Genomic DNA, 19,093 nt, shown 5'->3' on the forward strand with positions numbered 1-19,093 from the left:
TCATTTGAATCGTTTTATAAGAACATGTAACCTGATTGCATACGTCATTCGATGGAGTTGTCCAGTAATAAAATAATTTTAAACAATAATTAAGCTATTGCATCAAATTTTTTTTAATTTTCCGTTTCTCGCTTTAACATTGATATAAAAATTTGTACAATGAAAAAAACATTTATTATAGTTTTCAAAGTTTTCAAAGTTACTTGTGATCAACAACAGGAGTCAATTTTTAACTAGATTTCTAGGAACAGTCGTTCTCAGTTATTATTTTTCTTTTTACGTGCCCAAATTACTATATTTAAATAATAGATGAGACCTATCCACACTCCACAGTCCAATATATCCCTTTTACCTATCGCTGGTATGAATAGTTAACTAAGCATACTTTTTAAACTGTATATATATTATTTGATTCACAAATAAATTGGTTATTTTCCTTTTGTTCTTTTACAAACATTTTTCGTGTGCGCATAGGTATACCACCGTATTCTTCAATGATTGGGAATACTAATCGGGATGAGAGGCTACCAAATGTTTCCATTCAGAACTGTCAAAACCCACCAACCAGCACGCCGCCCGTTTTCTTTATGCCACCTCAACACCATAATAACATTATGGAAAATAATGCAAATGTTTTGCACTCTTCATCGCATATGTATAATCCCATTCAAAACATATCCGGGTACATGGCTACTCCCGTTGCTTCAAATACACCCATTCCACCTCTTAGTATGAATCAACATCGAAATGACATTCGCCCTATTAACATGAATTCCGATCTTTTTTCCTATTATCCTGTACCTCAAATGAGAACTGTACCCGAAAGTATGCTATTCAATTTTTGTTTATTAAAAATATCTTCACTCAATTGTGCACCTAGTTCGCTCAACTCCAGTGTATACTGGTGATCAAGTTCATCTTCCAGTGGCTCAACGTGGACCTACGGTTTACATTGGCCATTTAACTCCAGATACTGATGATGTGATCATTCGTCAATTATTACAAGTAAAAATTCTTATAACAAAAAAAAACATTACTATTTTCATTAGGAATGTGGCCGAGTGCTTCGATGGTCTCGAACCACTGATCCTGGAACCAAAAAATTATCTAGCTTTGGATTCTGCGAATTTGAGTCCCCACTTGGTGTCACTCGTGCCGTTCGATGTTTAAATGGTCTTATACTTAATGGGCAGCCTCTTGTGGCTAATTGTGAAGTAAGGCTAGAATGTCAATGGTGAAAACTTTAGTTAAAATTTTAATATAATATCAGGATAAAGTTAAAGAAGGAATGGAGAAATGGAGAAATGATAGAAAAAACAAGCTTCAAGAAGAAAATCCTGCAAAGTCTATTCAGGTTAGGATACATAAACTACTGTAGATCTTTATTTTTATGTTTAGGAAATCGAACAAGAAATTGAAAAAGAAGAATTGAGAACTACAGCAACAACAAGACGTATAGCTTCTGAGTGGAATGCTAAAATTGCAGGTAATTTGTATAACAAATGTAACAACAAATTGTTTTTTTTTAGCTCAACGTGTCACGGAGGAAACTCAAAAACAAGAAACCGCACCAGAGGTTACCTCTCTTGCACCTTTAGTACCTGAAGCTGCAGTTGAACCCCAAAGGCCTATCACCGAACCAATAGTACCAGAAACTTTACCGGAGAAAACTGCTTGTGTGAAAGTTTCTCGTCATCAACAACTACTCAATGCATTACCGGGGTATGTTGAGGCACCTTTGAATCAAACTTTATCCAGTCGTGAATCCATTCGAATCCGACAATGGAATAACATTATCAAGGATAGAAGAGCGTAAGCTGCGTATAACGAAACTTCAGTCGGTAAACTGGAATGTTGCATTTAGAAATTTTCGGAAACGTTGCCAGGCATGGGAAAAAAAAGAAGAATATTTATTTAAAGATAGAGCAAGGTATAATCTGTTTTTTTTATTTGACAAAAAAAAATTCGTATGATTCATGTCAGAAACCGTGAAGAATGTGAAGCTGCATTAAAAAATCCTTCAAAAATGTTTCATTCTCAAAAAAAACGCTTAATTGATAAAGATATTTGTGATTTACTATACTGTATTACTCCAAACGGAACAATTTGGGAAGGACCATTAAGCTCCCGTCGAGAAGAAGAACAGATGGCTTGTATTGAAAAGGAAATTCAACGTGATGATTTAGACAGGGAAAAAGAGAAAGAAGAAATTGAAGCAGCAATTCAAGCAGAAAAGGACAAAAAATTGAAGGAACAAGAAGAAATGCTTGAAAAACAGATACAAAAAGAGAAGGAGGAAGTAGTCGCTCTTGATCCAGTACAACACGTGGATATTGATAAGCAAGATATACATGCAAAACTATCTGATAGCCCCGTTAGTAATGTTACGAAAGACGTGACTGATATATCTATATCTTCGCACACTAAATCAATGGAATCTGAGTCACCGATGCAAGCAGCGGTTATCGGTTCTGAAAAACTTATTGAAGGTCTTCATGCTCCACTAGATTTAAGAGGCATTTCTGCCAAAAAACGTTTACCCGTACGAGATAAACGAGTCATTTCAAGTGTTTCAAATGTGTTTAATTTGTGTGACGACGATGATGATGATGGAGAGTTCAGAACACGCTATAAACGGTAAACACAAAGAACTTTTTTTAATGCAATACCCTTATCATTTCACCATTATTCAAGGCCATTACCCGAATTAACCACGTCATTAAATTTAGCAAAACGACCTGAAGAAGCAAAGTTGTAAACTAACATTATGTTATCCAAGTTTCCATATTTTATCTTTAGACAATCAGTTCCAGAAAATTCAAAAGAATTACTCCTTCAAATTGCCTCACAGTACGTTATTTTAAACTATTGTGCAACAAAAAAATATTTTACAAGCATAGAATTCCTCAAAAAATGGAAGATCTTTTTGTGCAAGAAATTGATTGGGATCTTTTGAAAAAAGTACGCAAAAAAAACAAGATCAAAAAAACAAACAATATTCTCTTCAGCATAAAATACTTGACGCAAAAGTAACACCGTGGATCAACAAAAAGATACTAGAATTTTTGGGAGAAGAAGAACCAGAGCTGACATTTCTAATATCTACAAAGGTTTCGCTTTTAAAAACTTACTTCTCCTCATCTTTATGTTTTGTAGTTATCGTTGGAGCCTGATCCCTCTGGATTTTTAGAGGAACTTAAGGAGTTCTTTGATGAAGATGCCACTGGCTTCACTGTGAAGCTATGGAAAATGTTATTATTTGAAGTACTACGTTTACGGCGATCATCATGATCGCTTCATGTTACTTAATTTAAATTTTTTTTAAATACTGTGTTAATATATCAAAAATATTTAACCTGTTATGCTATACTATGACAAAATGAATTTAAATTACAACACCACCATTGATTGCGTTAGTAATAAATTATTATTACGCGAAACCAAGCTCAATCTACAGCATGACTAATCCTACATTTGACGCTTCCATCTAACACATTACACTGTATAACAAATGAAATCAAGAGAGAAAAAAAATACCGGAGGACATATGTAGTTATATAGATAATACCGAAGAGAACCATCACCACGGCCGAATCTTAGTTTTTCAATAAATTGAGAATTTTCGTTTAAATCCAACGCGTTAAAAACATCAACTCCTCTAATATTATCGAATTAAGATTACGTAAAAGTAACTCTTTAGCTTACAATCTTTTTGCTATAATTAAAGCAGCACCTATCAAGTCTTCCAGCGGAACACTTGTGGCAACATTATAGTAGGAGTAAGCTGCCTATAAACTAGCATAGACCGAAGTATTTTTTCTTAGTTTAAACTAACATTAAGTAATTTATATTTCGGGTTCCCAATCACAGAAGAAGGTAAGAAATAAAATGAAAAAAAATCGGTAATTTTGTCTGAATTCACAATAAAATAAGCATCGTTCTCTCAGTTATTTAAAAAAAAACACCTACTGTCCAACTCTCTAACATAGCTTACGATAACATCTTTAGACGGTAAAATTATATGTTTGAATTCTTCTAATGTGAAGATGGGATATAAACTTGTTTTCTCTCTAAAGAAAGTTGGGTGTTTTATCAAAAACACTAGCTTTTTTGCTGACTTTAAGTTCTGACAAAGTAGGTTAAACGCTTGTGGAACGTCTTTTGATTTCATTGGACGCAAACCAGAAATCTAATGTTAACGCAACTCATTTCAAGAAATAATTTTTTTTTAAAACCTATACATTTATTTGTTCTGGAAGTCTATAAAGACGCTGAGCCATAGACAATGTGGTTCTGGGTCCTAAACTAGTGAAACGAATCTAAAGAAAAATACCTCAATACTGATGTTTCTGTCTTGACGAAGTACGACAAAAAAACTTACGTCCACTAATTTCTTTATGTTTAGTGATCTATGATAATAAATGCACTCAGAGACAGGTTGAGTTAAAAGTATACCAGCAGTATAAACAGCATGAGCTATTCCAGTACGATGCACCCGTCTCGTTACCTCTTTGATAAGAACCTGTGTTGTTAGAAATCATTGACGCAAAGGTTTTCTATTTTGCCATACAGGTGCCAGACGTTTAGATCGTAGTTTTTTATGAACACACAAAAAATTTATTTCTGCCATTTTTAGAGCTTCTTTTTTTACGAAAATTGTGGCAGGTGTTCCCGTTATAAAAGCAACTAGCTGATTTGTATGTGTAATAAGGCAGTAAATAAACAAACACAATTTCAATTAATCTTTTCTTTTTCAGTTTTATTATACCTTTCGATTGTTTGTCGTAACGCCAACATGCCATTCAGGATGATATCCTAACGAGAAAAAAAAGACATAAAGTATTTATAATTAAGTGTTTTCACTAAAGTACCCACCTGGCACAGTCAATGCCCACCGAAGAAATTCTTTAGAATATTGAAATCGAAACATATTGTCGTCATCCTCCACATAATTTTCATTTAACAGAATATACACCTATTCAATCAAAGAAGATTTTCTTATGTTTATTTTTTATGCAAAAGTTTATAAAAACCTCTTCCAATTCTTTGTCATCCATCACATTACATGTCTTCCACATGAATGGTGAAGGAAGGGTATATGGATTTTCAGGGATTGTCTCCTTGTCTCCTAGTTTCTCGATGCTACCAGTAGACTGTGAAAGCGTATTAGTTAATTTCGTATGAGATTATTGCTATAAATGCTTACGGTTTCAATGGTTTTGTCCCCGATTTGAACAACTGGTTGAGTATTCCAAAATTGATGTTTTGATACATTAGAATCACCATCTTTTTGTGATATTCCTAACAAAAAAAAAATGTATCTATTTTTGAGCTGTTCAAATTATAACCTCGCCACACTCCCCGAAGCTGAGATATAGACTTTAAAGAAACTTCAGTAATAGGATTTTTAGTCTCTGCGTTCATTTCGATAATAGCTGCTAAGACTTATGTCATAATTAAATAACGTTACCTTTAACTACTGGTGAAACATTTTCCGATTCAACAGTTAAAGTATCAGAAACCTCACCATCAACTACTTTAGCATTTTTCACGCACATTTACACGTTCTTTATGTACACTTTTACGTATACAAGAACTTAATTTCCTTTTACGCAAGTTTAAATATTTTTTTACAAGCAGAAAAACCAAATACTATCCTTATTCTTCTCTCAAAGAAACGTTTGATAACTTGAGACCAACTTTACAATAACAGAAGACCTAAGTAAATAAAAACACAACATAGCACCTTGATCGCTAAATATGTCCCATATTTATGTGTGACTCAATTTTACCAGAAAAAGTGACTTTACCGAATTTTCCCGCAGCTGTTTTGAAACTGTTAAATCTGTCATACAACATTCTATATACATGACAAACAATGATTCAATAATTTGAAAACACATGTTCATGCATTAGATAATAATTCTTGAGATTTTTTTTGCAACATATTAAAAAATTACAAAAAAAAATTTGAAAGTAAAAACTATATTCTTGCCTTACAAAAAACATGTATCAACATCAAATTGTAGGTCTTATAGCTCAGTTGGTTAGAGCGTACGGCTAATAACCGTAAGGTCCGCGGTTCAAGCCCGCGTGAGACCATATTAATTAATATTAAACTTTTTGTAGGTTATGTATAAAAATACAAATACTGTTGTTTTACAATACATAAACCAGTAAATTGTAACCATAAAAAAACAGTTCTTAAAGTTAATAAGAAAAGGGCTGCTCCGGGATTTGAACCCGGGACCTCTTACTCCCGAAGCAAGAATCTTACCCCTAGACCAAGCAGCCTTATAATTACTCACATTTTTTGTTATTGTCGATTGAAAAAAAACTCAAAATAAAATTTTGATAGAAGGTTGTTTTTTCAGCAATTATCAACATTAGTGGTTGAGTGTTAACATTACTAACTGTTGATACATATAAAAGGAAACCAGTGTACATGTCATAACAAAAAAAATTTACTATACTGCCAATGTTAAAACGATCTTGTAACAACTAAATTTGAATTAAAAGCTAATGTGTTATATATTTTAAGAAAATTTTAATAAAACTAACATTAAGCTTAAAAGTTATCTCGAAATTAATAAACATCAAAATCTCTTTACGAATTCTTAATACAAATATTGGTCTCACGCGGGCTTGAACCGCGGACCTTACGGTTATTAGCCGTACGCTCTAACCAACTGAGCTATAAGACCTACGTTTTTTTTAAATGACCTGCAGCTATATTGTTGTTCATGCTAAAAATTTAGTTAATGAAGAAAATCTGTTTCATTGGTTTTCTTTTTGTTCTCACGTTTGCTAAGTAGAATGTTGCAATATTTTTTCAATGAATGCCCTTTCAATTTTTCAACAACAATAAAAAAAAAAAATTTCTAATAAAATTTTATTTCTTAAATATAGTTTTCAAACATATTCTCTTCTCTAGAGTTGTATATGCGTTTGTATTCAAATTGTAATCAATCATTTTATGTCTTACTTGAAGTACATATTTACTTTTATCTAAAGGAAATAAGGTAAAATAATTGTTACAGCGGTTATAAAAATTTGATATGTTTTCTGTTCGCATATTGCTCTTTCTAATACATGTAACTTGAATATCTTTGCATGTTATGTTGGGAAATTAAAATCATCAATAAGAATAGAAGTTCCTAACCAATAAAAAATAATAATTGATTCAAAATTACCTATAATTTTATTTTACCGTTTCGAAAATTCCGCTACATTTTTTCAAACCGTGCTTAAGCAACATTTGTACAGTCAATAAGTCTATTGATACCGATTTAAAGACGACCACTGATATCTTTACCATCATGAAAAATACTCATAACGCAGCTGAACAAAGCGAAAAGCAAGCTCAAACAAAAACACTCCCGAATTACTGGAATGATTCTGTAGAAGCTGAAAGAGAAAGCAATTTAATGAAACAGTATAAAAATGAAGTTGTGAAATAAGACACCTGAATTTATTCAGTGTTATAATTATTTTCAAGCACACAATTTTCTTATGATGTGCAGATTCCCACGTTTTATGATCATGCCTCAAACAACGCAACTTCGAGCTATGATGACAATCATTAGAAGTAAAGTTCACTAAATGTTTTCGTATTAGTCATTCTTTTTTTTTTTTAAGATAAAGAAACCCCTAAAGAAGAGTTTGGTAAATAAAAAATTTACACTGTTACGAAAAAGATTTACTCAGCATTCTTTTATTTTCAGTATTCTATGCTGATCGAATTATTCGACTTCTTATTGAAAAATCCTTGAATGGTAAATTAATTTTCATCGTGATGATGTTGAATACTAACATAATTTTTTTTTCTTAATTCTTATTTAGAACTCCCTTTTCAACCTACAAGTGTCATAACAAATACGGGAGAAAAATATTTTGGAGCCCGTTTTAGCCAAAAAATTTGTGGTGTTTCAATTGTTCGCGCTGGAGAGTCTATGGAGGCTGGATTGAGATCAGTAAGCGTTAATAACAATCACTGACATGTATATTTATTTTTAACATTATTAGGTTTGTCGCGGGTGTCGTATCGGTAAAATTTTAATTCAAAGAGATGAGACAACTGCTGAGCCGCATGTAAGATTTATCTGCCATGTGAACTGAAACACATACACTTTCAGTTGTACTACACTAAACTTCCTCAAGATATTCATGATCGCTTCGTTCTCCTTTTAGACCCCATGTTAGCTACTGGTGGGAGTGCTAACAAAGCAATCGAAGTTTTGCTTTCTAAAGGTTTGTTCATTCTACGTATCTAGTTATTCAGAAAAAAAAAAAAAAATTTATTGCAGGGGTCAAAGACGATAAAATCGTTTTTGTCAATTTAATAGCTTGCCCTGAAGGTGTTAAAGCGTTACAAACAAAGTATCCGTCTGTGAAAATTGTCACTGCAGCGTATGTCACGGAAGTTTTGTGACTATGCTATAATCTTATTTTGTTTAGACTTGACGAAAAACTTAACGAAAACTATTTTATTTTACCAGGCATTGGTGACTTTGGGGATAGGTTCGTGCTTTAATTCATTTCTGCAAAAAATGTTTACGTTTCTCAGATATTTCGGTACCACCGAATAATCTTTTAAGGGATTTGTAATGTTATATGAAAAAGCATTATATTATCATCAATAGCTATCTTTTTCAATAACTGTCAATATTTTTCTGTGCATTATTTTATTTTTTCTTTAAATACTATTATTTTGTTGTGTAAAAATTTGCGACATAGGCGAATATTTACAAACTAATACTATGTTGGATTAACCAATTAAAATTAGTATTTTTACCTTGGTAGTAGTCATCCCATTTTTTGTGTAAAAGTTTTAAGACAATAACTTTAACCTTGTAAACATGATAACAAGAAAAAAGAATTCCTACATTTCCTTACTTAGTGATATATTAGAAAGCATATGAACAACCTTCATAGTTACATATAAAAATACCAATTTTTTCCCATTACTATAACAAACACTTTATTGCAGGATTTTCTTTAAGAAATTTTTAAAAAATTACATATTTATTTAGTTTATCAAAAAGACTAAAAATGATTTCATGGTTCAAATCATTCTAAAAAAAAGTAACTTCAGAAATAAAAAAATACAATAATAGCATGTTGAAGAGGACCTAATTTGTATACACTATCTAATATTTAATTGGTCTATTTTAGAGAATTTTTTTTTGCACCCATAGTGCTAAACTAAAAAAATTAAAAAAAAATATTTGAATTAAAAAATAAATAATTAAGCAGAAAAAAATTAAAAAAAGTACTACGAAAAGACTTAAAATGAATTTAAAAAATAAAATAAATTTAATAATCGGTTTTTGACCGTTTTGCGGTGTTAACAGCCACGAGTATTTCCGCATCGATTAAGGGAGACAAACGGCTTACAGTTCGTGGACGACCACCGGGATTACGAACATGTAGACGTGTTTGAATTTGTAAAGGGATTCCTGCGTGTAACGCTGCTTGTCGATTTTGATGAGTTGTAGCCTCACGTACTGCATTGTCCCATATCATTTTAGCAGTAGAATACGCCTGTTCATAGGATGCATAACGACTTAGCGACACCCAACCGACATAAATATTTTGAAAGCGTATGCGAAACCCACGTCTACGTCTATCAAAATAAAGCCCAGGGGCACAATACCGTTTATCAAATTGTTCGTTCAGTTTAAGGACTGCCGATGTATCGCAAGAAACTTGCCCTTGCAAATTTTTGAATTGGTAATTAGAAGAAACGGTTTTTTTTTTTTTTGACGACGATTTTTCTTTTATTTGTGTTTTTTTAGAAGAACTGTAAATTTCCGTTTCATCAGCCATCTGAGCAGCATTACTAGTGTATGACAGATTATTATAGTTAAACGGTCGATCTGTAGTAGTCCTCGCGTTTATTTTATTCATAACAATTTTTTTTGGCAAATGGCATGCAGGTTTGAAATCATACTTGGGTAATGTGTAAGGAGTTGATTGGGCATCCGTTCTAGGCACTGAAGTACGTTTATAGCACGTTGTAGTGTCACTGTAGTCGAAGAATGAAGGTGAATCGTAACAAACGTCATATGGTAAGGGTTTAATTTCTGTACTGACATTTAAATCAGCTGAAAACGTTTTTTGTTTGGAAGAATAACTACTTCTCCTATTTTTCACTTCATTCAAAGCTTTATTTCTCGATTCAAATCTATTGTGTATCGACATGGCTTTGTCTGTTTCTCTTGACCAATTTTTATTGAGATCAACTTTCTCGCTCGATTCTGGATATTTTCCTTCATATACAACGGTATCATTTGACATATTGTACACCCCATCTGCACCAGCTACACAACCTTGTTTCTTCTTTTCGTCTAACATAAAGTTCGCTTGAAATGTTTTAGTCTTCTCAGAAATATCATTCCACTTTGAACATATTGGAACAAGCTGTTTTGTTCTATGATCTCCTTTATAAAAATCTTGCATACCCTGAATCAAAAATCCTTCTTTGTTTTTAGATTCTCGAAAAAAAAAATCACTTAAATTTTCAGTTGAGTCACACGATTCTGACACATTCGTCTTTATCCAGAAACAAAAGTAATTTACTTGATTCATCATGTAACATATTGTTGCCTGTAATAATGAATTCACGTGAACAATTGAATCATCGTGGAAGACACTCTTATTAAGTGAATCATAATGAATCGGTTCCGTTCTGTGGGTATTATAAACAATATGTTCCGTTCCTTGTTGAAGTAGAAAAACATTATTGATTAACCAAACGTTATCTTGACATATAAGATCTACCAGAGTATCAGAAAATTGAGGAAGATGGTTAGTAATAGAATTTTTCAAATGGATAAAGAATGGTTGAAACAAAGTAAAGCATTTAATGGAATTGTATGAATCTGCGTCAGTATCAAATAATACATGTTGATTCGATAAATCGCTAAGCCAACAATCTATAACATCCACCCAATAATACAAGAGAAAAACGCGGTAGTCCTTAAAAACAGTGTGATTACGACTTTCTGAATCAACCTTATTTATACCTTTAGGCATAGCAACTTTTTCTTCTTCGTTTGAGTGAACGGATTGACATAAAACATTCTTGCTGGAACCACTTGTTCCTTTAGTTTTTGATAAAACTGTATTAAGGTGGCACCCTTCAATACAATTATGTTTCCATTTCCACACATACCATTGTTGTGTAACCCATAAAATCCAATGCAAACTGATTAGAATGCAACAAACACATATTAGCGCTGCTGTATCTTCATAACATTTCATAAACTCAGTGCCAATCCTAGATGGGTTCTCCATATCGCCCGAAACCTCACAAAATGAGCCAACTTTTGATAGATTAAAATTGTATGAATCAGGTTGTGATACTGTGGTTGGATTGGTTTGAATTTGTTTAAAGAAACTTGAACACCCTTTAGTTTTTTGACTAACACCACCATCGATGCTATGGTTTTTTGTCTTATTAATTGGTGTTTGTACCATTGTGTGAAAAAACTCTTTATCGGGAGAGTTTTTTTTACATAGGCTGCTACTATAATCGTGAGACTGTGAACAACTGTTATTTTTATTTCCAAACTCGATAAGCGAATTCATTGCTTCCTGTTGTATGTTACTTAAGGGTGACATGGTGGAGCCAAACAAATAATTTTCTGATTTATTCACGACACAACTATAAGCATCTTGATTTCTGAAATGTTCGAATTGTGTTGTAGAAAAATTTTGAGAATCTAGCTCAAAAGATTTCCCTTTATCAAAAGACGCAGGTGAGCTTAATGCGTCCAGTTTAAAGACATTTCTATCTAAATAAGCGTATGAAACGTTATCGGAGAGAGATGAAATTGTACTGGGTTCACAATTTATGTTTAAATATCCTGATACATTTGGGTCTTGGGCTACAATAAGCATAAAACAAAAGAATTAATACAAAATGTTTTATATATAATATTTAAAAGCATAAAAATAATAAAAAAGATCAAGTTTTCCTAGTTTAAATGCGTTACCTTGCAAAAGCGACTTTGTTTTCCAAAATTCACCGGCCGTTTCTTTCTTGGAACACGATGCACCTGGATTATGAGAATAATTGTTTCGTTCCGATCCACCATTATCTACACTGGTGTTTTTCGAAAGTATTGTTTGAACTTGTGTTCCACTGTTTTTTAAAAAAAGCGTTTCAATATTGTCACCGGTACTAGTTGTCATATATTGTATACGATTCAAAGATGAATCGTCATCAACAAAACCGTAATTTCCTTTTTCTTTAACAAAAAGATTCTTATTTTCTGTTGCATTGTCGCTGCAACTTAATGGAAACTCCGTTTGAAAAATACTATTATACCACTTAAAGCCAGAATCTTCACAATGCTGTGGACCAGTCGATACGGCGGAACAAGAACTAGGGTTTATTATGGCAACGTTCTCGTTCGGCGTATCTAATACTATGTGAGACTCCTTATTATATTGATTGAATATTGGAGAAATTATATTATTTGTTCTATGAATATCAGAGCCAGAATACCGATGAAAAGTTTCATTTAAACTTGTGGTTGAAAAACTACCTTGGCTAGAATCAACTCCGTTTTGAACCTGTTGACCTAAGTTGCTTAAAGTGTCTCTAATGGGATTATTATGAGACGTTCGCTTTCTTGTATCCAGTATATTATTTGTGAAAAAATTTTGATTATTTTTACATAGCGTGGATGAGTTTTTTATTTCTGCATTCTCTTTTTTCGAATCGTACGATATATTTACGGAATGCAACTGGTTAGCAACTCCTTCCTTGTGCCTTTCAACATTCATATTATTATATATTTCGGGGCTATGTTTAAAGTATATCATATTTTCTGTGAAAAGTGTTTCTGGATGTTCACTAGTAGTATGACAGTCTACTGAATTTTCTTCACCATTGGTTGCACATAATTTTTCAGGATCTTCTAAAAATTCAATATCGTCTTTACCAACGTTGCCCTTTTCTTTATTTAAATCAGATTCTGCAAATCGACAACTACTCAATGATTGTCGTACATCATAAATTGGACCGGTTTTCGATGTCTCAAGATAATTTGGCAAATTGTTTTCTAAATCGGTGGATTGTAAACATAAATGAGATTCCAGTAATTGATTTTCATCCCATGGCGATTGTACTGGCATGTTGACTTGAGTTGGACAAGACCACTGAAACTCGAAATCTTCTTTTACATATCGATTTTCAGAAGTGTTCAAGAACTCATTATCACTTATCCATGTAGTGGGAATAAACTGCGAGTCTTCTTGACGAGGCACATTAATGCAATCATTAGACCCAGTTGAATGATCAAATGACGGTTCCACTGAAGTCTCGTCCTTTTCTAGGGATGAAATCATACTAACCTTCTCATATGGAATGGAAAAGTCACTGACGTAATTTCTTGTATCAGGATATATTGAAGAATTCACAATGTTGAAATTTACGGGTCTGGACCATATGTTGTAAGACCCCGTCATTTTATTAAATAAATTCTGTGTTTCTCCGGAACTTATTGTAGCTTGTAAATCTTTGGCTAAATACCAATGAGAATTTTCTTCATTATTTACGGTCATCACTTCTTCTTGTTTATCAATCTTTTCATTTTCACTCAGTTTTTTTTATAGATTGGCTTTTCGTATGTAATTTCTTTTATACTAAATCAATGATTGATAAATTTTTTCAAAAAAAGTTATAAATCAAGAAGTTCAACTGTAATAATTGTATATATTGAAAGAAACAATTGTAAACCCAAAAAAATAGAAAACTATTATTGTAACGGAAATTTCGTCTTTGGATTTGTTCTACTTTTCAAAATGGCTATAATATTTTCAATTTATAATAACAATACTTATGGTGATAAGAAACCTGACTTTTGGTTGTATTAGTTCAAAATAAACGATAACAACAACTAAAATTTGACAAGAAAGATTTGTACCATAAAAACAATATAGAAGTTAGACCTATTTATTTCTATGAAACGAAAAAATGAATATAACTTAAATGAAAACACGTGAATTCTTCTTTTCTATGTATTATAAAAAAAATTTGAAAGAAGCAAAACTGAATGTACCTCCATATATAAATAAAAGTAATTTTTAATTTTTTTAAAACACTATTAGCCTGAAGCAAGATGTTTATTTCAAGAAAATTTAATCGGTGTAGGGAAAAAAAAGTAAGGAATTGAACAACGAGAAAAAAATATTAAAGCAAGAAGAAAAGGTTTTCAATATTACTATCAAGGATAAATTTATGTTGTACCAACAGGAAAAAATGATTTTAGAAAATAGAAATATAAGACACCCCTCTAACACCTAGAATCAAAATACAAAAAAAAAAAAACATTCTTAAAGTTTTTCACAAAGCAGATTACACACCTGTCCGCGTGAAGGTGTCAAATTTAAGTTTGTTTTACCGGCTAAGAATTATATGCAATATTTGAACTTTTTGTAATAAAAACATATAATCTTTCATTTATATACTTAATAATCTTTGAGTAATTTTTATAAAGTTTCACGTAAACAGTTTTATCGAATGCTTAGATGACGTAGGTCCCAAATTTGTAATGTCGTCAATAGCCACAGAAAGCTAAGATTTTTTTCACTTTGAAATTCTAAATCTTTTTAACGATAAAACTAATAATGACTTAAGCTATTTTTTTTATGAAAAATTGAAAATAGATAAATTATGCTTCCAGCAAGATAGTAAAAGAAAAATTGGTTCATCATAACCACTTTCACTTGAAATTGTTAATTATATCTGCGCTATACAGAAAGTGTATTGAAATACAGTTTTATAAGTGTAAAAGAAATTTATTTCAATTATACTAAATTTGAGAGGATTACAAAAAATATACTCACAATTTTTGTAACAATAACCGACCTTTAATGATACATGACAAAGGTAATTAATAAAGATCAATATGTTGATGACACTGGTTTTTTGCGAATAATGCGGCAATGACAAATTGTCTGGTGAAACGATATGAATAATTTGTGAATTTCAGGGTTTTTCAAGAAAACTAGTAATGATTTATAAAAAAGTATTGTATTTTGAAAAAAACACAAACGTAATATTTATGAAAAAAAAGGGAAATATTATAGGTTAGAATAGTTTAAAATGTTAAAAATAAAGTTTGTCTAAGCCCACAGAACATCTTCGTATTTATTTATGGAAATTAACAAAAAAGAGTTTATTCACTTTTGCATATTTTCATTGATGGACAAATAAAATTTTTCAATGATTTATTTAATAAATTTTTTTTTTAATTTTAATGCGTTTTTATAAGATACTTCTTTTCAAAAGAATCTTGGGAAATAAAATAAAAGTTTTTCAAAATCTTTTATTAGTAAGCAACTCAATGTGTTTATAAAACTTGTTGAAAAACTGGCTGATTATATACCAAAAAAGTTATGTTCTTATTTTACAAAACCTACATGTACCCTACGGGGAACACCACTTGGGAGGAAGTAAAAACATGTTAATAAAAAAAAAACTCTTATGTCAACAAGAAGTTTAGTACGAGTACGTTTTTTTTCTTATTTCATGCTATCTTTTCGACTAGGAAAACTAGCGTTGCTTGGAAGGTTATCTTATATAATTTATCGACAGTAATTATTGCACAAGTTTTAGATCTGAAGTTTGTCTTTCGTGATTAGCCTTCATAAAACCAACCATCATGTTATCTGAATGTTTAATAAGCAAAATAAAAATATGAAAAATTTTTTAAACAATGCTATGAATAATACCTCGATCAAAAATACTGTAATATTTACGTATGAAATTATTACCAAGAACAAAAAGTGATGTATTAATTTTCCCAGGTATGTCCTAAAATGTTTTTTTTTTTTCTTTAATGTAAGTTATTGGACTAACCATAGGCATGAATCCAGGCACGCAATGTTCTATTCCTTTTTTCTAAATGAAAACAACTGTAACGTCATTGTTATGTGAAAATTGTAACAAGTACGTCTTTTTCCTGAATTATAATATCCTCGGAACTTAAACGAAATTCAACAGGATTCTCTGAATGTAGTCGTTACAATACATATATAATATACTAAGTTTGTCTTGCCTACCGTCTATATCGTTCAGGACTATACTCAAATGTGGAACATGCTTTTTATTGGAGCAATCTTCAGCAACATGGAGTTTATCAAACAATAAATTTAAAAAATGAGAGGGTACCTAATAATCGTAAAATAAGTTGAAGTTTCAATCATTTTTTAAACCTTTCTACCGTTATTAATGAACTTCCAGTATCCACTGCCCCTCTGCATTTGTTTTTGTGATTTTTTTTATCCGAACAAAAATTCAACGATTTCCCGTTTACTTTAAAATCCACAATTGAAATCTAATTCAAGACCATATATTGCCAAATTACACATTTTATTCAAATTACTTTCTACCTCCCTACAGATACAATTTTATTTTATGTTTAACATGTTCAAAATATCAGTACCAATACTCTGTCGACACGACTGGAACCCATATTGGATGATCATTATGATAAACATATCTAGGGTCAATAGATCCAAAAGATAATGCTCCTGGTGACATTAATACATTAAAATATATAATGTGAGTTTTCCATTCAACAGTCATTAACATAAAATATAAACAAAAGAAAAGTCGATAATTTTTTATTGTACACTTAATTAACCAGTTTTATTTCATTTTTTTCAAAGTGAAAAAATCTTAACGAAAATTATTCAAACCTGGTTCATCCACGTTTTTAGACATGTATACCGCAAAAATATTACGCTTAAGAACACCCTGACGTTTCATATTGTCTATCAAAGGCGCTTCCGTCAAAAGAGAACCTGGCTCAGGAAAACCCTAAGCAATAATTTATGATAGGACTAACTATAATAAAATTTATTTTCCTGTACCAATCCAACAAGTCCATCTATAGGATATACGTAACACATTATCACCTTTTATTAAAAACAAATTAACAAAAGCATTACCAAACGGTAGATCAACAAAAGGATGAGTACTTTCTATGCGTGCCGTTCCAAATGTTTGGTTTCGAACCGAAAGGGAACCAATCTGCGCTGTGTCTTGACCTAAATCTAAAACGCATGACCCCGTTCCATATTGAATGTACTCTTGATTTTTTCCCTACAATAATCACTTTTTTTAATAATAACTTGTTTAAATACATTAAAAAAAGAAGACAAATACAAAGAAATTAATCGCTATGACAATTTTGTTACCTTTTTTAAAGGCAAAAATGAAGAACTTCTCAAAGGATCAAACCCTTAAAATATATAATTGAAATGGGTCACAAAACAAAAAAAATTACGAGAATGATGTAAGCATCCTCCAGTCTGACATTTAGCGCTCGGTACCCATAATGTTGAACTTCCTGTGTCAAACTGAAAATTTTAACATGTTCACATATAAAACTGTAATTAAAAGACTCGTCTTTTACAACTACAATAAACGGTTTTCCTGGGGTACCCAATCGTAATTCTCCAAAATACTACACAAAATTACAAAGTAGACATTCATAACATTATACCCAATAAAAGATGAAAACGTATACTTGACTGTTGTGAAAATTCAGTAAATCTTGATTCGCTCGAGGTGTATGAGTTTTGTTACGCACTGATGTATGTAGATCTTTTATATCCTCAAGAAAACCGTATTTTTGTGGCAGACGGTGTAATGATATAGTAGCTGGATTCGGTAGGTAAATGTTATTCCATAGTTTATCTCTGTGACGCTTTATAACTTTGCGTGTTATTATTTTTTCTATGCAAAAACAAAAAAAAAAATTTAAAAGTAAAAGTTTCATTTGACAAGTAAATGATGTGTTTCGATTTTATATATGTTTGCCTCCCGTCCTGTTTTGAACAAAAATAATAAAATTATTTTGATTAATTACTACAACTTCCCGTAACTTTAGCTTTATTGTTTCTATAACTCGCTTTTTTTTTTGTCAACAAGTAAAAAAAAATGTACATAAAAGCATCCTGGTAATTAAAGAAGATTTTGTTGATTTTTTTTTTTTTTTAAATATATTATTTTTTGTTGTTCAAAGACTGTCAATATAAAAAAAGTATTTCGTTTCGATACATAATAGCTTTGACTTTATATAAATTCATAACTAGGTGATCCATCAAAACAAATGTTTGCACAATGTTTGGTATACTTTTTAATGTTTGGAATCGTGATTGACAAGGTGTTAACCTATTCTCCCAACCATGATACCAATCCGTCATCCTACCATCTTTATCTCAAAATGGAGCGTGAAATACCATCCAAGTAATGTCATTAATGTCACACTGCAAATTGTAGTTTAGTAATTAGTCCACTACTAGACAATTAAAATTTTTGTTTGTTGGAATTATATTAGTGAAGCGCTAGATATTCTGTTAGCTTCAAGGCGTAAGGCACGAATGAGATTGAAAAATGAAGAACATCAGGCAGGGAGATCTTTAAAAAAAAAATTAGTATGTTTTTTTTTTAATTATATAGGTCGCAAATATGAAGGAGGAAACGGAAAATTTACTTATGGAGGAGCAACGATTGACTGGATCCTTACTTGTAATTTTTTCTTACATTTCCTTACTGTAAATGATATCTTTTGCATTGTTTGCACATGTTTGTGTACACAGGATCTTCAAGAAATACAAAACAAAAAATTTGCCCCTTATTTTCAACCGCACCTGGGTTCACTAACATAGCGTTTACAATAAAACTATATTTTTAAAATAAAGATTTATTTTTAGATATTCTTTATCAGAATAATCATAATGCGTATTTTAGAATAGGATGGTTTATTAAAATTTGCAGACAAGTATGAATATTGATCAAGAGTTATGAAACCACTATGTAACGTTTTCTCGCATAGAAAATCTTTTTTCGTAGAGTTATTTAAAAAAAAAACAACACTATTCCTCCCCTTTTTATAAAGCATAAAATATATTGCTATAAGCGTACATTCAATTAAATGTCTTTAACGCTTCACATTGAATCGTTCTTTCGTCCATGGTTTTCATTGAAACAATAAAAAAATCTTTTAGTCGATTTAATTCCTTCTATATTGAAAAAAATTAGATAATTATAATTCATTTTTTCTTCTGA

General features: G+C 31.3%; 7 protein-coding genes, 1 long non-coding RNA gene and 3 other non-coding genes across 17 annotated transcripts; 5 read left to right on the top strand and 6 right to left on the bottom strand.

Moving 5' to 3' along the window:
• Positions 1-186: 186 nt before the first annotated feature.
• LOC128884286 (RNA-binding protein 25-like) lies at positions 187-3,436 on the top strand. 4 transcript variants are annotated; one of them, XR_008459333.1, is made up of 14 exons: positions 187-361; positions 475-825; positions 881-1,005; positions 1,050-1,214; positions 1,271-1,354; positions 1,399-1,486; positions 1,530-1,812; positions 1,865-1,930; positions 1,984-2,637; positions 2,695-2,754; positions 2,800-2,850; positions 2,896-2,961; positions 3,009-3,110; positions 3,157-3,194. XR_008459333.1 is itself a non-coding variant. In XM_054137570.1 (14 exons), the coding sequence occupies exons 1-14, from the start codon at positions 310-312 to the stop codon at positions 3,289-3,291; spliced, it is 2,274 nt and encodes a 757-aa protein (XP_053993545.1). In that variant the 5' UTR covers positions 187-309; the 3' UTR covers positions 3,292-3,436. The 4 variants fall into 4 exon arrangements, 2 of the variants coding, with proteins under 2 accessions (XP_053993545.1, XP_053993544.1); XR_008459334.1 differs by having other exon boundaries at positions 2,695-2,751; XM_054137570.1 differs by having other exon boundaries at positions 2,695-2,751; positions 2,901-2,961; positions 3,157-3,436.
• Positions 3,299-5,866, bottom strand: LOC128884287 (glycylpeptide N-tetradecanoyltransferase 1-like). Of its 2 annotated transcripts, XM_054137572.1 has the most exons (16): positions 5,793-5,866; positions 5,471-5,718; positions 5,349-5,414; positions 5,207-5,301; positions 5,034-5,153; positions 4,876-4,975; positions 4,769-4,815; positions 4,571-4,690; positions 4,382-4,522; positions 4,242-4,319; positions 4,119-4,189; positions 3,970-4,070; positions 3,836-3,912; positions 3,706-3,788; positions 3,538-3,658; positions 3,299-3,487 (listed from the first exon to the last, which is right to left on the bottom strand). In XM_054137572.1, exons 2-16 carry the CDS (start codon positions 5,556-5,558, stop codon positions 3,452-3,454), a joined length of 1,344 nt encoding a protein of 447 aa, XP_053993547.1. In that variant the 5' UTR covers positions 5,559-5,718; positions 5,793-5,866; the 3' UTR covers positions 3,299-3,451. The 2 variants fall into 2 exon arrangements, with proteins under 2 accessions (XP_053993547.1, XP_053993546.1); XM_054137571.1 differs by having other exon boundaries at positions 5,471-5,824.
• Positions 5,867-6,028: 162 nt separating this feature from the next.
• On the top strand, positions 6,029-6,102 carry Trnai-aau (transfer RNA isoleucine (anticodon AAU)). Its single transcript has one exon. It is a non-coding gene; the product is annotated as a tRNA-Ile (tRNA).
• Positions 6,103-6,222: 120 nt separating this feature from the next.
• On the bottom strand, positions 6,223-6,294 carry Trnap-cgg (transfer RNA proline (anticodon CGG)). The gene has a single exon. It is a non-coding gene; the product is annotated as a tRNA-Pro (tRNA).
• Positions 6,295-6,630: 336 nt separating this feature from the next.
• On the bottom strand, positions 6,631-6,704 carry Trnai-aau (transfer RNA isoleucine (anticodon AAU)). The gene has a single exon. It is a non-coding gene; the product is annotated as a tRNA-Ile (tRNA).
• A 468-nt stretch (positions 6,705-7,172) lies between these two features.
• LOC128884347 (uracil phosphoribosyltransferase-like) lies at positions 7,173-8,793 on the top strand. The gene is made up of 10 exons (XM_054137674.1): positions 7,173-7,435; positions 7,524-7,588; positions 7,639-7,665; positions 7,725-7,775; positions 7,843-7,973; positions 8,026-8,091; positions 8,136-8,250; positions 8,307-8,409; positions 8,458-8,520; positions 8,567-8,793. Exons 1-10 carry the CDS (start codon positions 7,320-7,322, stop codon positions 8,586-8,588), a joined length of 759 nt encoding a protein of 252 aa, XP_053993649.1. The 5' UTR covers positions 7,173-7,319; the 3' UTR covers positions 8,589-8,793.
• Positions 8,794-9,144: 351 nt separating this feature from the next.
• Positions 9,145-14,925, bottom strand: LOC128884346 (uncharacterized). Its single transcript, XM_054137673.1, has 3 exons — positions 14,377-14,925; positions 12,000-14,313; positions 9,145-11,891 (listed from the first exon to the last, which is right to left on the bottom strand). The coding sequence occupies exons 2-3, from the start codon at positions 13,573-13,575 to the stop codon at positions 9,316-9,318; spliced, it is 4,152 nt and encodes a 1,383-aa protein (XP_053993648.1). The 5' UTR covers positions 13,576-14,313; positions 14,377-14,925; the 3' UTR covers positions 9,145-9,315.
• A 437-nt stretch (positions 14,926-15,362) lies between these two features.
• On the bottom strand, positions 15,363-16,443 carry LOC128884400 (plasmepsin VI-like). Its single transcript, XM_054137787.1, has 7 exons — positions 16,408-16,443; positions 16,239-16,352; positions 16,078-16,134; positions 15,969-16,024; positions 15,875-15,916; positions 15,748-15,829; positions 15,363-15,684 (listed from the first exon to the last, which is right to left on the bottom strand). The coding sequence occupies exons 2-7, from the start codon at positions 16,276-16,278 to the stop codon at positions 15,614-15,616; spliced, it is 348 nt and encodes a 115-aa protein (XP_053993762.1). The 5' UTR covers positions 16,279-16,352; positions 16,408-16,443; the 3' UTR covers positions 15,363-15,613.
• LOC128884402 (uncharacterized) lies at positions 15,683-17,769 on the top strand. Of its 2 annotated transcripts, none has more exons than XR_008459377.1 (3): positions 15,683-15,822; positions 15,880-17,616; positions 17,664-17,769. It is a non-coding gene; the product is annotated as an uncharacterized LOC128884402 (long non-coding RNA). The 2 variants fall into 2 exon arrangements; XR_008459378.1 differs by having other exon boundaries at positions 15,880-17,569; positions 17,625-17,759.
• Positions 16,489-17,938, bottom strand: LOC128884399 (plasmepsin VI-like). Of its 2 annotated transcripts, XM_054137786.1 has the most exons (9): positions 17,550-17,938; positions 17,436-17,486; positions 17,307-17,379; positions 17,218-17,261; positions 16,969-17,122; positions 16,891-16,907; positions 16,822-16,837; positions 16,717-16,774; positions 16,507-16,548 (listed from the first exon to the last, which is right to left on the bottom strand). In XM_054137786.1, the coding sequence occupies exons 1-8, from the start codon at positions 17,799-17,801 to the stop codon at positions 16,764-16,766; spliced, it is 618 nt and encodes a 205-aa protein (XP_053993761.1). In that variant the 5' UTR covers positions 17,802-17,938; the 3' UTR covers positions 16,507-16,548; positions 16,717-16,763. The 2 variants fall into 2 exon arrangements, 1 of the variants encoding a protein (XP_053993761.1); XR_008459376.1 differs by having other exon boundaries at positions 16,489-16,548; positions 16,891-17,122.
• A 35-nt stretch (positions 17,939-17,973) lies between these two features.
• Positions 17,974-19,024, top strand: LOC128884401 (uncharacterized). Its single transcript, XM_054137789.1, has 4 exons — positions 17,974-18,271; positions 18,363-18,432; positions 18,485-18,553; positions 18,625-19,024. The coding sequence occupies exons 1-4, from the start codon at positions 18,135-18,137 to the stop codon at positions 18,691-18,693; spliced, it is 345 nt and encodes a 114-aa protein (XP_053993764.1). The 5' UTR covers positions 17,974-18,134; the 3' UTR covers positions 18,694-19,024.
• Positions 19,025-19,093: the final 69 nt, after the last annotated feature.

Source organism: Hylaeus volcanicus, unplaced genomic scaffold, assembly GCF_026283585.1.
Source record: "Hylaeus volcanicus isolate JK05 unplaced genomic scaffold, UHH_iyHylVolc1.0_haploid 12237, whole genome shotgun sequence".
Taxonomy (NCBI): domain Eukaryota; kingdom Metazoa; phylum Arthropoda; class Insecta; order Hymenoptera; family Colletidae; genus Hylaeus; species Hylaeus volcanicus.